The 12,450-nt window shown below is 45.6% G+C and overlaps 1 protein-coding gene across 1 annotated transcript; it reads right to left on the reverse strand.

Moving 5' to 3' along the window:
- Positions 1-680: 680 nt before the first annotated feature.
- On the reverse strand, positions 681-4,792 carry MAGEL2 (MAGE family member L2). Its single transcript, XM_059371718.1, has one exon. The coding sequence runs from the start codon at positions 4,667-4,669 to the stop codon at positions 1,109-1,111; it is 3,561 nt and encodes a 1,186-aa protein (XP_059227701.1). The 5' UTR covers positions 4,670-4,792; the 3' UTR covers positions 681-1,108.
- Positions 4,793-12,450: the final 7,658 nt, after the last annotated feature.

A 12,450-nucleotide genomic window follows, 5' to 3' on the forward strand; every position in this document is an offset into this window, starting at 1 on the left:
CCTCCCTTTCCACCACCACCCGCAATCCGCATTGGAGGCTCGTGTTTCCTTTTTCCTTTTATAAGCCTAGATATTTTTCAGGGAACATTTCCATCGTAGTATCAGTGTGTTGATGAAACCCACGTCTCCTTTGCTGCTGGATACCCACCATGGGCCACATAAATCCCCCCGCTGGCCAAATTCATCTACATAGCTAATAAACCTGGATACTGGTGCTGTGAGAAGATGGTCCTTCTTTCCCACGTAGCCTTAAGGAGAAAAGTCTGCTTCAAACTGCAGTTTTACTGATTTGTGCCATTTAATTAATGTACTGGAGCCTTAGATACTCACCTACAAAATGGGAATAATAATGCCTACTTTGAAGGACTATTGTGAGGATTAAATCAGAGAAGATATTCAGCCTCCTCCTGATTCTACTTCACTGACTTGTGAAGTTTTACTCTTAAATTAAGGAAATCTTACATTTCACCATACAACACAATCCCTGCATTGTTAGGACGAACGTAGCACTGTCCTTGAGACAGGTTCATTACCGTGGTTTCTACTATCACTGGTAGTAATCTTGATGTTTTAAGTCTATTCTGAGAACATGGTAAAACTTGGCTCCCATCATCCAGAGTAAAAATGAGAATAAAGACAAACACTTTCATGTTATGCTGAAAGTATATTTATATATATAGATATAGATATTTATTTTCTGCAGACAGCTTTTACTGATGACTCATTTTAATGTTCAAAGAACAGCCTATTTCAATACTACATAATCTGTACCAGAATGAGATGGATAGCTTCTCAATTCATTTCACAAAGCCAGCACAACTCTGATACCAAAACATAACAATTATAACACAAAACAGAGAATCACAGATCTCACTTAAAAATACAGATGCCAAAATACCAAAGAGAACAGTAGCCAATCAAAATCAACACCACATGAAAATGTACAAAGCTTTGGCAGATACTAAGTTGAACCAAATTTAAATCCAAACTTACACACATAGAACTGGAACATAAACACCAGAAACAAAACGCCCCCCCCCCACCCCACCCTGTCAGTGGCCTCTGGCCAGGAACCCAAAGGAATGAGATATCTGCGGAAAGTACCACATTAGCGGGGAGGGGAACTGCTGGTGGGGTCACCGGCATTGTCACCGGATCCAGGCTCATCCTCATCCAAATCTTCAGACTCACACTCTGCCAATGCTTCGAAGTACTGCAAAGGCCAGCACCGTGGGTCTCTCTTATGGAGCTTGGCCAGAAACCTCAAAACAAGCATCTTGCTGGTTTCGAGGAATGCTCGGGGCCCCCAGAGGAACTCATATTCTGCTGGCTCAGTATAGGGGATTCGCCTGTACTCTAGGTACTTCTGCCTTACAAACACTTCGGTGATGAGCTTCTTTGTATTTCCGAAGAGAGCATGTGTCTCTCGGACATCCAATCCTAACCTGTACAGAAAACTAAAGATCATGTCCTCCCTGACACAATTGCCTTTCATAAAGATGAGACTCAGGACCACCATCAGGAGGCCTAACTTGGGCCTGTCTAAGTAGGATGCCACTGGTTCACCCTTGTGGTGCCCCAGCTTGTTGATGATAATATAAGAGTGGTTTTCGGGATCAATCTCTTTCAGTTGATAACCGAAAACACACTGTAGCTTATTGTTGGCACGGTTGATGATATCCAAGCACTCATCTTTATATTCACGGATGATGAATTTCACCATCTCTGAGCGCTTGATGGGCACCTTGGCTTGGTCCTTGACCAAGAGGAACTGCACCAATGCATTTGCTCTCTCATCCAAGGGAGACAATGGCTGAGTCTCCAGCTTGGGGTCATTCTGGGTGACACCAAATCCCTGAGAGAGATTGGCGAACTCAGAGATAATCAGGGGCTGAGGGCTACCTGGGCTTTCCCAGAGACCCAGGGCCCTCGAAGTGCTTGGGCCCTCCCAGGCACTCAGAGCCCAAGTTGTGCTGGGCCCTTCCCAGCCACTCAGGATGCGGGAGGTGCTCGGGCCCTCCCAGCCACTCAGGCCACGGGAGGTGCTCGGGCCCTCCCAGTCACCCAGGACCTGGATAGGGTTTTCAACCTCCCAGTCATTCAAGTTCAGATTTTCCCAGGGTCTCGGAGCCTGCCAGTCACGCAGGGCCAGCATATGGCCACTGCTGTCCTCTTCTGTATTCAGATGCTTCTTCTTCCGGGTGGCTTTGCCAGAGCGACGTGGTGGCTCAGCAGACGTCTTCGAGGCCTCTTGAGTGGTGGCCATTGCCTTCGGGGCAGCTGCTGTAGCCATCAGGATGGTTGGCACTGCCTGCGCTGCTTTCGAAGCATTCACACTGGGCTGTGGAACCCATGGAGCTGCAGGCAGAGCCTCCATGCAGGCAAATGGATCCTGCAGAGCAAGTGGCAGTGACTTCGGGGTCTCAGAGGGGGCAGATGGGCCCTGAAAGGCATTAGAAGAGGCAGGCTGGAACCGGGAGGTAGTTGGAAAGACCCTTGAAGTGGCAGTGAAGGTCTCCGATGTGGCAGGCAAGTTTTTCCAGGCAGTCGGCAGGTGTGCTCGGGCAGCTGACACTGCCTTTGGAGCACAGAACGTGGCAGCAAAGATCATGCGATCCTTCGAAGGGGCCCTCCGTTCCTTTGAAGAGGTCCTCCGTTCCTTTGAAGAGGTCCTGCGTTCTACCGAAGAGGCCCGGGATTCTCCCGATGGAGTCATCAGTGATTTAGCGGAGCCCACGGGAAAATTTGCTGCCGCTATGGGGGCTCCGGGCTGGCCCTGCAAGGCTGTTGGGGAGCCTTGCCAGGAGGGCTGGAGTTGCAAGGTGGGCAGCTCTGCTTGCGGGCCCGAGGGCTGGGCCTGCTGGGTGGGTAGCTGGATTTGGAGGGCCTTTTGGGAGGCCGGGACCCCCTGAAAGGGCTGCTCCAGCTGAACCAGTGGTGGGCCCTGCCTCTGGGCCTCCTGGGTGGGCACAGGCTGCCAGAACTGCCCAGGGGCCTTGGGGGCCTGCCAGGCCAGAGCCTGGGCTTGCTGCACTTCCTGGAATTCCATCGACGTCGGCAGCTCGTGTGGCACTGGGGCTTGGCCTTTGGGGGCCTGCCAGATAATGGGTGGGCAGTGCACAGCTTGCGGGGCCGACAGAGGAGCCGACAGCACAGCCTGAGGTGCCTGCGGGCCAGTGGGAGGCACCGTGGGCACCTGCGTGGCTGGCGGAGCAGTTGGCACCTGCGGCGCTGCCCGCACCTGTGGAGCTGCCCGCACCTGTGGGGTGGGCAGCCTAGCCTGCGGAGCCTGCCGCAGAGGCGGCGGGGGTGGCAGGGTCTGCCAGAGTGGTGGTGGGGTGGCCAGGACCTGTGGGGCAGGCCGGATGGGCGGCGGTGCCTGGCGTATCAGAGGTGGCGCCTGGCGAATCGGGGGCGGGGCCTGGCGCACCGGCGGGGGGCCAGGTCGGATGGGTGGTGGACCCGGGCGGATGGGCGGTGGGCCCTGGCGCACGGGTGGTGGTGCCTGCCAGGTAATGGTCGGAGCCTGCCAGGTGACCTGCGTGGCCTGCCAAGCCAGAGGCGTGGCTTGCCAGCCTTGCGGCTGGGTCTGCCATCCTGGCGAGGTGGCCTGCCAGCCCGGGGGTGTGGCCAGCTGCGCCTGCTGGGCCTGCGGGCCCTGGGGAACCTGCGGAGGAGCCCTTATAACCTGAGACTGGATTTGCAGAATCAGAGGCTGAGCCTGTGGGGCCCAAGAAGCCAGAGGCTGCGCAGGTGGGGCGGCCGGCTGTGCCATCGGGGCTCCTGAAGCTGGAGCCTGGGTGATTGGAGCTCTCGAACCTGGAGGATGAATCATCAGGACGCCGGGACCAGGAGGCTTGGCCATCGGGGCTCCCGGAGGCGGAGGCTGGGTCATCAAGGCTCCTGGGGGCGGAGGCTGGGCCATCGGAGCTCCCGGAGCAGGCGGCTGGACCATCAGGACTCCCGGAGTCAGAGGCTGGGCCATCAGGACTCCCGGAGTCGGAGGCTGGGCCATCGGGGTCCCCGGAGGGGGAGGATGGGCCATCGGTGTCCCCGGAGGGGGAGGGTGAGCCATCGGTGTCCCCGGAGGGGGAGGATGCGCCATCGGTGTCCCCGGAGGGGGAGGATGCACCATTGGGGTCCCCGGAGGGGGAGGATGGGCCATCGGGGTCCCCGGAGGAGGAGGATGGGCCATTGGGGTCCCCGGAGGGGGAGGATGGGCCATCGGGGTCCCCGGGGGTGGAGGATGGGCCATTGGGGCTCCGGGAGCTGAAGGATGCATCATCAGGACTCCCGGAGTCGGAGGCTGGGCCATCGGGGCTCCCGGAGGGGGAGGATGGATCATCAGGACTCCGGGAGTCGGAGGCTTGCCCATCGGGCCTCCCAGAGGGGGAGCCTGGACCATCGGGCCCCCCAGGGCAGGAGGTTGGGCCATCGGAGCCACTGGGGTAGGTGGCTGGCCCTGTGGGGCCTCCCAAGCAGGCTGAGGTGCCTGCCAAGCGGCCAGTGAAGCCTGCAAATCAATCGGAGGTGGATCCCAGGGGACTGGCGGAGCCCGAGAGGAGGCGGGCGGGGCCCGCATCAGAACCGTAGGGCGGCTATAGACCGGAGGCTTAGGGGCCTCGGCCGGGGGACTCGAATCACCCAAATTCTTACTTAGCTGCGACATGTCCCTTTGCTCTGACAGCTGGTGGGCCTTTTCCTCCGACAGCTGCTGGGCCTTTTCCTCCAGAGAGAAGAGAATGCCTACGTGGCTGATCAGAGGATCCCTCCCTGCTGACTGGTGAATAGGAAGTAAGTGCCCTTAGCTCTGCAGCTTTCCGCAGTAAGGAGGAGGGGGGAAGGGGGCTCAATCCCGCCCCTTCCCCGCCCCCGACCACCACAAGTGGATAGTGCATAGGGGCGTCTACCAGAAATCCTGGCTGACACAAGATCCCTTCTCACTCTGTCCAGTCCCCAAATGCAGCCTGGTGAGACTTATCATGGATGAGTTTTCACAGAGGAGTGACAGGAACAGATCTATGTTTTAGAAATCACAGTTCTGCAGTATAGAGTAGGAACAGACCACTGGTTACATGGAAGGCATCCATGAGGGGGGAGATGGTGTGGTCTGAGCTCAGAGACAGCAAAATCGGAGTCGGAGAATAAAAGAAGTGAATCTATATATTTGAGAGATTTAGGAATCATAGCAGGCTACTATTATAATTTAATGTAAAAGGGATGGAAAAGATGTATAAGTCTGTCCTGGGAAAGTGGGGAATTGGTAGTGTGGTTGATTCTCTTAGGGACACAGTGGGAGGCACATAGCAAGAGAGATTTATGAATATTGATTAGGACATGGACATTTGCAGTCCTTTGGGACTGCCAAAGGGAGATGCTCTCTAGACCGTCTTGTATGATGGTTTGGGATTCAAAAGAAAACTGAACTGAGAGTTAAGGTACTCCTTAACTGTGGGAGTGAATGTGTTTGCAGGAGAAGTGTTAAGAGTGAAACTCCTGAGATATGTCTTGAAGAATACAGACATTTTTAGATACAGGCAGAGAAAAGGGATGGCAAAGACTACAGAGAGAAAGAAAGAAATCATGGAAATTCAGATGCTCCAGGTATCAATGGAAGACAGCATTTTTAGTACCAGGAAAATTTCCTGTGAAGTAGCTGGGATGAAGGAACAAGGTGGGTTTCTTAGTGCTGTTCATCAGTTACAGAGCAGGAAAGAAATCATAAAAAATGAAAGCCAAAAATGCACTATAAAAAATAAAATGAGTGAATAAATAGATCTAAGATTATTATATAGGGAAAACAGATGAAGAATAAAATGTGAGATTTCAGGGAAATCTTGAGCAAAATCAGTTTAAAAATTATCTATCTATCTATATGCAGGTAGGGCAGAAGACATAAAAATGATTGGTTAACACTATACTACTTTATGTTGAAAGGACGTGACAGTCTCACTTCTAGCTGGACAGTTTTCTGGAAATAGTCAAAACACTAAATAATAATGTTTAGTTTAGAAGAGACTGTTTTCAGCTAGGGCAAGAGTCCAGAAAGATATGATGAAAGATACCACAAGGGGGCAGAAGAGAATGTGAAGGCCATACCCTACTCTTCCTGGGGTATCCTTAGCTGATGTTCATCAAATTTGGTAATTTATGAATTCCAGTCAAGACACAAATTCATTCTTAAGGTAATTATTGCTTTAAATAATGAGTAATAATTTCAGAATGAGGTTTCAGTGTTTTCTGGCAACTGAAGAGGTGAAGAAACAGTTATTATTCCTAGGAACACCTTCCTTTTCAAATACAAACATCTCTTTCCTGATGGGTATATATCACATATATACCCACATATATATATACCCTATATACCCACAGAACTGCTACTACTGAATGGAGACCACCATGCTTCATGGCTTTCAAGTCCCTCTTGTGCATTAATATTTCATATAGGACTTCTCAATTTGGCAGGGGTTTACAAACACCTTAGAAGGACTTACTCTGGGCATATAACCTTGGTGTTCCTGGATCACCAATCCCGACAAATGGCAGTTACTGGCTATGGTTGGCTTTGAGAAATTGAGTTTATTTTTCAGCCTATGGCATTTCTACCCTCAATAAGACATACTTGCTTCTCCTCTAATTAAAAAGTAGTTTTCTGAGAGATTAAGTTCTTTTACTAACCATTTCTTTTTTATTATTATGACATATTTAACCGTCAGTCCACCATTAGGTGAGTCGTCCTATGCAATAAATGGCTACTAGTAGGTTCCAACTGTCCCCAGTGACATTGGGTGGCAATGTCAACTCCCATTGTCAACCCCCACTAAGTTCATTATGTAAAAGGAGGCCCAATTTATGCCCAAAGGTGATGATACAGAAACAAAAAAGGAAGTATCGGGAATTAAAAAAAAAAAATTAGCATCATTCAGGATGGAAAGTAGTCAACTTTTACTTTAGCACCTGTGTGATTCATTGGGAGCATTGTTTAATTTATAGAGAAAAACTTGGATATAAGCATTTAGTGATTCTGGTGGGACTAGGAACCCTAGATGAAATGGGTTTATTCTTCCCTGGAAAACTTTCCTATTTTATACAATCAGTGCTCTCAGACAGAGGCTACTTGAAAACCTAGCTATTTACAAATTACCTACTCCAACATCAAATACATGTGGGAAAATCAAGTAATATATAACTACTTTGCAAAGATTGACTGCTTTAATAACAGGGAAATTCAAAGCTGTCCTGAGTACAGTGGGGAATTTGGACTATAAAGTTTAAATAGGTCTCCCCAAATCTGCCTTCTCCTTATGGGATTTTTGAGCTTCTTGAAGTCATACCACCCTTCTGTGTGTATGCCCTTCCACTTCTATGCCTCTGAACCAAGACTTGCCAAACTTTTCTTTCCTTGCTTCTCCATGAAACAACTTAAAAACCCCAGGTGAATATAAAGCAAAAGCCAAATATATATAAAAACTCCAAGGGATGTAGGGGTCTGTCTTCTAATATAAAAGATTTTCTGTATTTTTTTGAAGATTTTATTTATTTATTTGAGAGAGAGAGAACAAGCAATGGAGATAGAGGGAGAAGCAGGCTCCCCAGTGAGCAGGGAGCCTGACATGGAGCTTATCGCAGGACCCTGGGATCATGACCTGAGCTGAAGGCAGATGCCCAAACTACTGAGCCACCCAGGCACCCCAGACTCAGTATTTTCGCAAATATATAATGAAAGGATAACAAAAGTAATTTTAAAAATTGGGGGAAGGAGAACTGAGAATAGACAAATAGAAGTAGGAAAATCATTGAGGCATGTATATTAATTTTTTATATTTGTTTACTATCCAATTTAGCATAAGAATGGAGACTCCATGCCGGGTGGAACTTTGTTTTATTCATTCATTTATATATCCTGTTCATCCTGAATGGCCACTAAAAATAATAAAAGTGTAAGATTAGAATAACAACTACATACCTTTCACTCCCATATAACTGTTAAACATTTATAAGTGGGTAAAATAATCAGTTACGATTTTCAAAAAGTCTAAAATAATTTATTTATGAAATGCCTTTTATTAAGGATTCAGTATGTGCCTAGCACTCTGATGTGAGTAGTGCTGCAGAGGAAAATCTAAAACCAAACTTATACTGTATGTGTATACAGATATTGACATGGTATTTTTAGTGCAATTTTTAGTGCAAAGTTTTACTGTTTGCATTGTATAAAACTCATATTGGTCATAGTTAATGCAAATAACTGAGTAGTCACTTGTGCTTGAAACGTGGGAGGGGGTGGGGGGTGTAATGCTGGCAGTAGCAAGGAAAAGGAAAAAAAAAAAAAACAACTGAAAGCTGTGGGAGAGATTCATGAGTTTCTCCAAATAGACAGACTAAGCCCTAAAAGAAAAAAAAAGTATAGGATGTATCAGAAGTACAAGGCATTTGATGGAAGAATTACAAGGAATTCATTAAAATAGCATTACTACTATTAATTGAATGCCTATTATGTGGTCAAATACCATTCTAAAATTTTTATAGATACGGTATAATCCTCACAATATCCACAGGTGTTTGGCCCCATTTAACACAACAAGAAGTTGATGCTTAGGATGGTAATTAACTTGTCACAGATCTGGCAATGTATTTCCAAATCTGGAATTAAAGCCTGATCTATATTAGTTGCCAAAAGCCAACATTCCTCACCATTACACCAATGCTGCCAAAATATTTTTTCCAAAATATTTTTTTAGCTTTAGATTTAATTAATATAAAACAAAATGCTTAGATTTACAGTAGTCTGTTTAGTGAGCTTTTTCATGGAGTAGCCATCTCTCAAAACAAAATAAGTAACATTTTATTTATCAAATAAAGGTCCAATGTGCCTTTTCTCAGTCAAATCCTCTATGTCCAAAGGCAATCACTCTTTTTAAAATTTTATTAACATATAGTGTATTATTTGCTTCAGGGGTACAGGTCTGTGAATCATCTGTCTTACACAATTCACAGCACTCACCATAGCACATACCCTCCCCGATGTCCATAACCCCACCCATTCAACCCACCCCCCTCCCTTCAGCAACCCTCAGTTTATTTCCTGAGATTAAGAGTCCTCTTATGGGGGCACCTGGGTGGCTCAGTGGGTTAAGCCTCTGCCTTCGGCTCAGGTCATGATCTCAGGGTCCTGGGATTGAGCCCCTCATCGGGCTCTCTGCTCAGCAGGGAGCCTGCTTCCCTCTCTCTCTCTGCCTGTCTCTCTGCCTACTTGTGATCTCTCTCTGTCAAATAAATCAATAAAATCTAAAAAAAAAAGTCTCTTATGGTTTTTCTCCCTCCCAGGTCCCATCTTGTTTCATTTTTTACCTCCCTATCCCTCCCTATCCCATGACTCGCCACCCTGCCTCTCAAATTCCTCATATGAGAGAGATCATATGGTAATTGTCTTTTTCAGATTGACTTTGTTGGCTTAGTGTAATACCCTCTAGTTCCATCTATGTTATTGCAAATGACAAGATTTCATTTTTTGATTGCTGCATAATATTCCATTATATATATATATATATATATCACCTCTTTTTTAGCCATTCATCTGTTGTTGGACATTTAGGTTCTTTCCATAGTTTGGCTATTGTGGACATTGGTGCTATAAACATTCGGGTGAATGTATCCCTTTGGATCACTACATTTGTATCTTTAGGGTAAATGCCCACTAGTGCGATTGCTGGGTTGTAGGGTAGCTCTATTTTCAACTTCTTGAGGAGCCTCCTTACTGTTTCCTAGAGTGGCTGCATCAGCTGCATTCCCACCAACAGTGTTGGAGGGTTCCCCTTTCTCTGCATCCTCACCAACATCTGTCATTTCCTGATTTATTAATTTTAGCCATTCTGACTAGTGTGAGGTGGTACCTCACTGTGGTTTTGATTTGTATTTCCCTGATGCTGAGTGATGTTGAACACTTTTTCCTGTAAGTCTGTTGGCCATTTCAATGTCCTCTTTACAGAAATGTCTGTTCATGTCTTCTGTCCATTTCTTGATTAGATTTGTTCTTTGGGTGTTGAGTTTGATAAGTTCTTTATAGATTTTGGATACTAACGCTTTATCTGATATGGCATTTGCAAATGTCTTCTCCCATTCTGTCAGTTGTCTTTTGGTTTTTTTGACTGTTTCCATTGTTGTGCAAAATTTTGTTTTGTTTTTTCTTGATAAAGTCCCAATAGCTAACATTGCCTTTGGTGATGTTTCTAGGAAGAAGTTACTGTGGCTGAGGTTGAAGAGGCAACCACATTCTGATTTCTCTTGCTTTATATCAGTTTTACCTGTTCTCAGATATCATATAAGTGAAATATGTATAGTATATATACTTTTTTTTGTGTGGAGTCAGCATTTGAATATATATATTCATATAGATATGAATATATATGAATGAATGAATGAATGAAACATTAATAAATATATATATTTGAATATATATATATATATTCATTCATGTTTTGGGGTGCATAGGAGGTTTGCTATATGATTTATTTGTTTGTTTGTTTATTTACTATCATGTTATGTTAGTCACCATACAGTACATCATTAGTTTTTGATGTAGTGTTATGTAGTGTTCCAATATTCATTGTTTATGCACCACACCCAGTGCTCCATGCAATATGTGCCCTATTTTTTTTTTAGGGTTTATTTTTTTTAAATTTATTTTTTATTTTCAGCATAACAGTATTCATTATTTTTGCACCACACCCAGTGCTCCATGCAATCCGTGCCCTCTATAATACCCACCACCTGGTACCCCGACCTCCCACCCCCCGCCCCTTCAAAACCCTCAGATTGTTTTTCAGAGTCCATAGTCTCTCATGGTCCACCACCAGATCTTCCCAACCCCCATTTCCCTCCCCTCCAAAACACTCAGTTTGTTTCTCATAGTCCACAGTCTCTCATGCATTGTCTCCCCCTCTGATTTACCCTACTTTACTTTCCCTTTCCTCTTCTATGGTTCTCCATGTTATTCCTTATGCTCCACAAGTGAGTGAAACCATATGATAATTTTATTTTATAGATTTTTTTATATGTTGTTCACTACCATACTGTGCATCATTAGTTTTTGATGTGGTGTTTAATGACTCATTAGTTGCCTATAATACCTAGTGCTCATCACAACACGTGCCCTCCCTAACACCCATCACCCGGCTACTCCATGATCCCATCCTCCTCCTCTCTGAAACCCTCAGGTTGTTTCCTGGGATCCATAGTCTGTCATGGTTTGTCTCCCTCTCTGATATCCCCCTCTTCAGCACAGGGGGCAATAGGGGAAGGAAGGGAAAACAGTGCTTTACTTAAAAAAAAATTCCAGTATAGTTAATGTACAATGTTGTATTAGTTTCAGGTGTACAATATAGTGATTCAACAACTCATACATATCCAGTGCTCATCACGACAAGTGCACTCCTTCATCCCTATCACCTATTTCACCCATTTCCCCTTCCCACCTCCCCTCCAGTAACTATCAGTTTGTTCTCCATAGTTAAGATCTGTGCTTATCTTTATAAGAAACTGCAACAGTTCTCTGTAGTTGAGTTAGATCATTTTACATTCTAGCAGAATATATGAGAATTTCAGGTGCTCAACAGGCTTACAAATTGTTGTGTTGTCAGTCTTTTTGATTTTGGTCATTCTAGTGGACGTGAAATGGTGACAATACAATTTTACAGTCTTATTAGCAACGAATGAGAGTGCTAGGTGCTCCATGTCCTTGCCAAAATTGATGTAATTGACAATTTTGATTTTAGGTAACCCAGTGGTGTGGAGTGTATTATTTTGTGTGTGTGTGTGTGTGTGTGTGTGTGTGTGCACACGCATGCGCGCGTGTGTGTTTTAAGACTATTTATTTGAGAGAAAGAAAGAGTGTGAGAGAGCAGAAAGTGAGGTGAGGGGCAGAGGCAGAAGCAGATGCCCACCGAACAGGGAGCCCAATATGGGACTCCATCCCAGAACTCCAGGTTCATGACTCCAGCTTAAAACAGACGCTTAACCAACAGAGACACCCAGGCACCCCGCGTTCTTTGTGTTTTTGAATGTGTGTTTATTAATAGGCTATGTTTTAGACCAGTTGTAGGTTTACAAAAAAAGGGGGAGGAATAATTAAGAGTTCCTATGTATCTTATGCCTCTACCATACATACATTCAAAATTTTCCCTTCTATCAGTATCTTACACCTGAGCAGTACATTTGTTACAATCCATGCACCTACATTGACACATCATTATTATCTGAAGTCTATAGTTTACATTAGGGTTCCCTGCTAGAGTTGTGTTATATGTGTGTTTTGACAAATGTATATGACATGTATCCACAATTATAACATCATAAAGAATAATTTCACTACCGGAAAAATCCTCTATGCTCTGCCTGTTCAACCTCCCTCCTCCAAGTCCCTACAAACACTGACTTTTTTTTTTAAATAGT

The sequence above is a fragment of the Mustela nigripes genome, chromosome 13 (genome assembly GCF_022355385.1).
Source record: "Mustela nigripes isolate SB6536 chromosome 13, MUSNIG.SB6536, whole genome shotgun sequence".
In the NCBI taxonomy this organism is placed as follows: domain Eukaryota; kingdom Metazoa; phylum Chordata; class Mammalia; order Carnivora; family Mustelidae; genus Mustela; species Mustela nigripes.

What these genes read in the sequence shown, in the direction of transcription:
- MAGEL2 (XM_059371718.1), bottom strand. Translation starts at nt 4,669, where the DNA reads ATGTCGCAGCTAAGTAAGAATTTGGGTGATTCGAGTCCCCCGGCCGAG.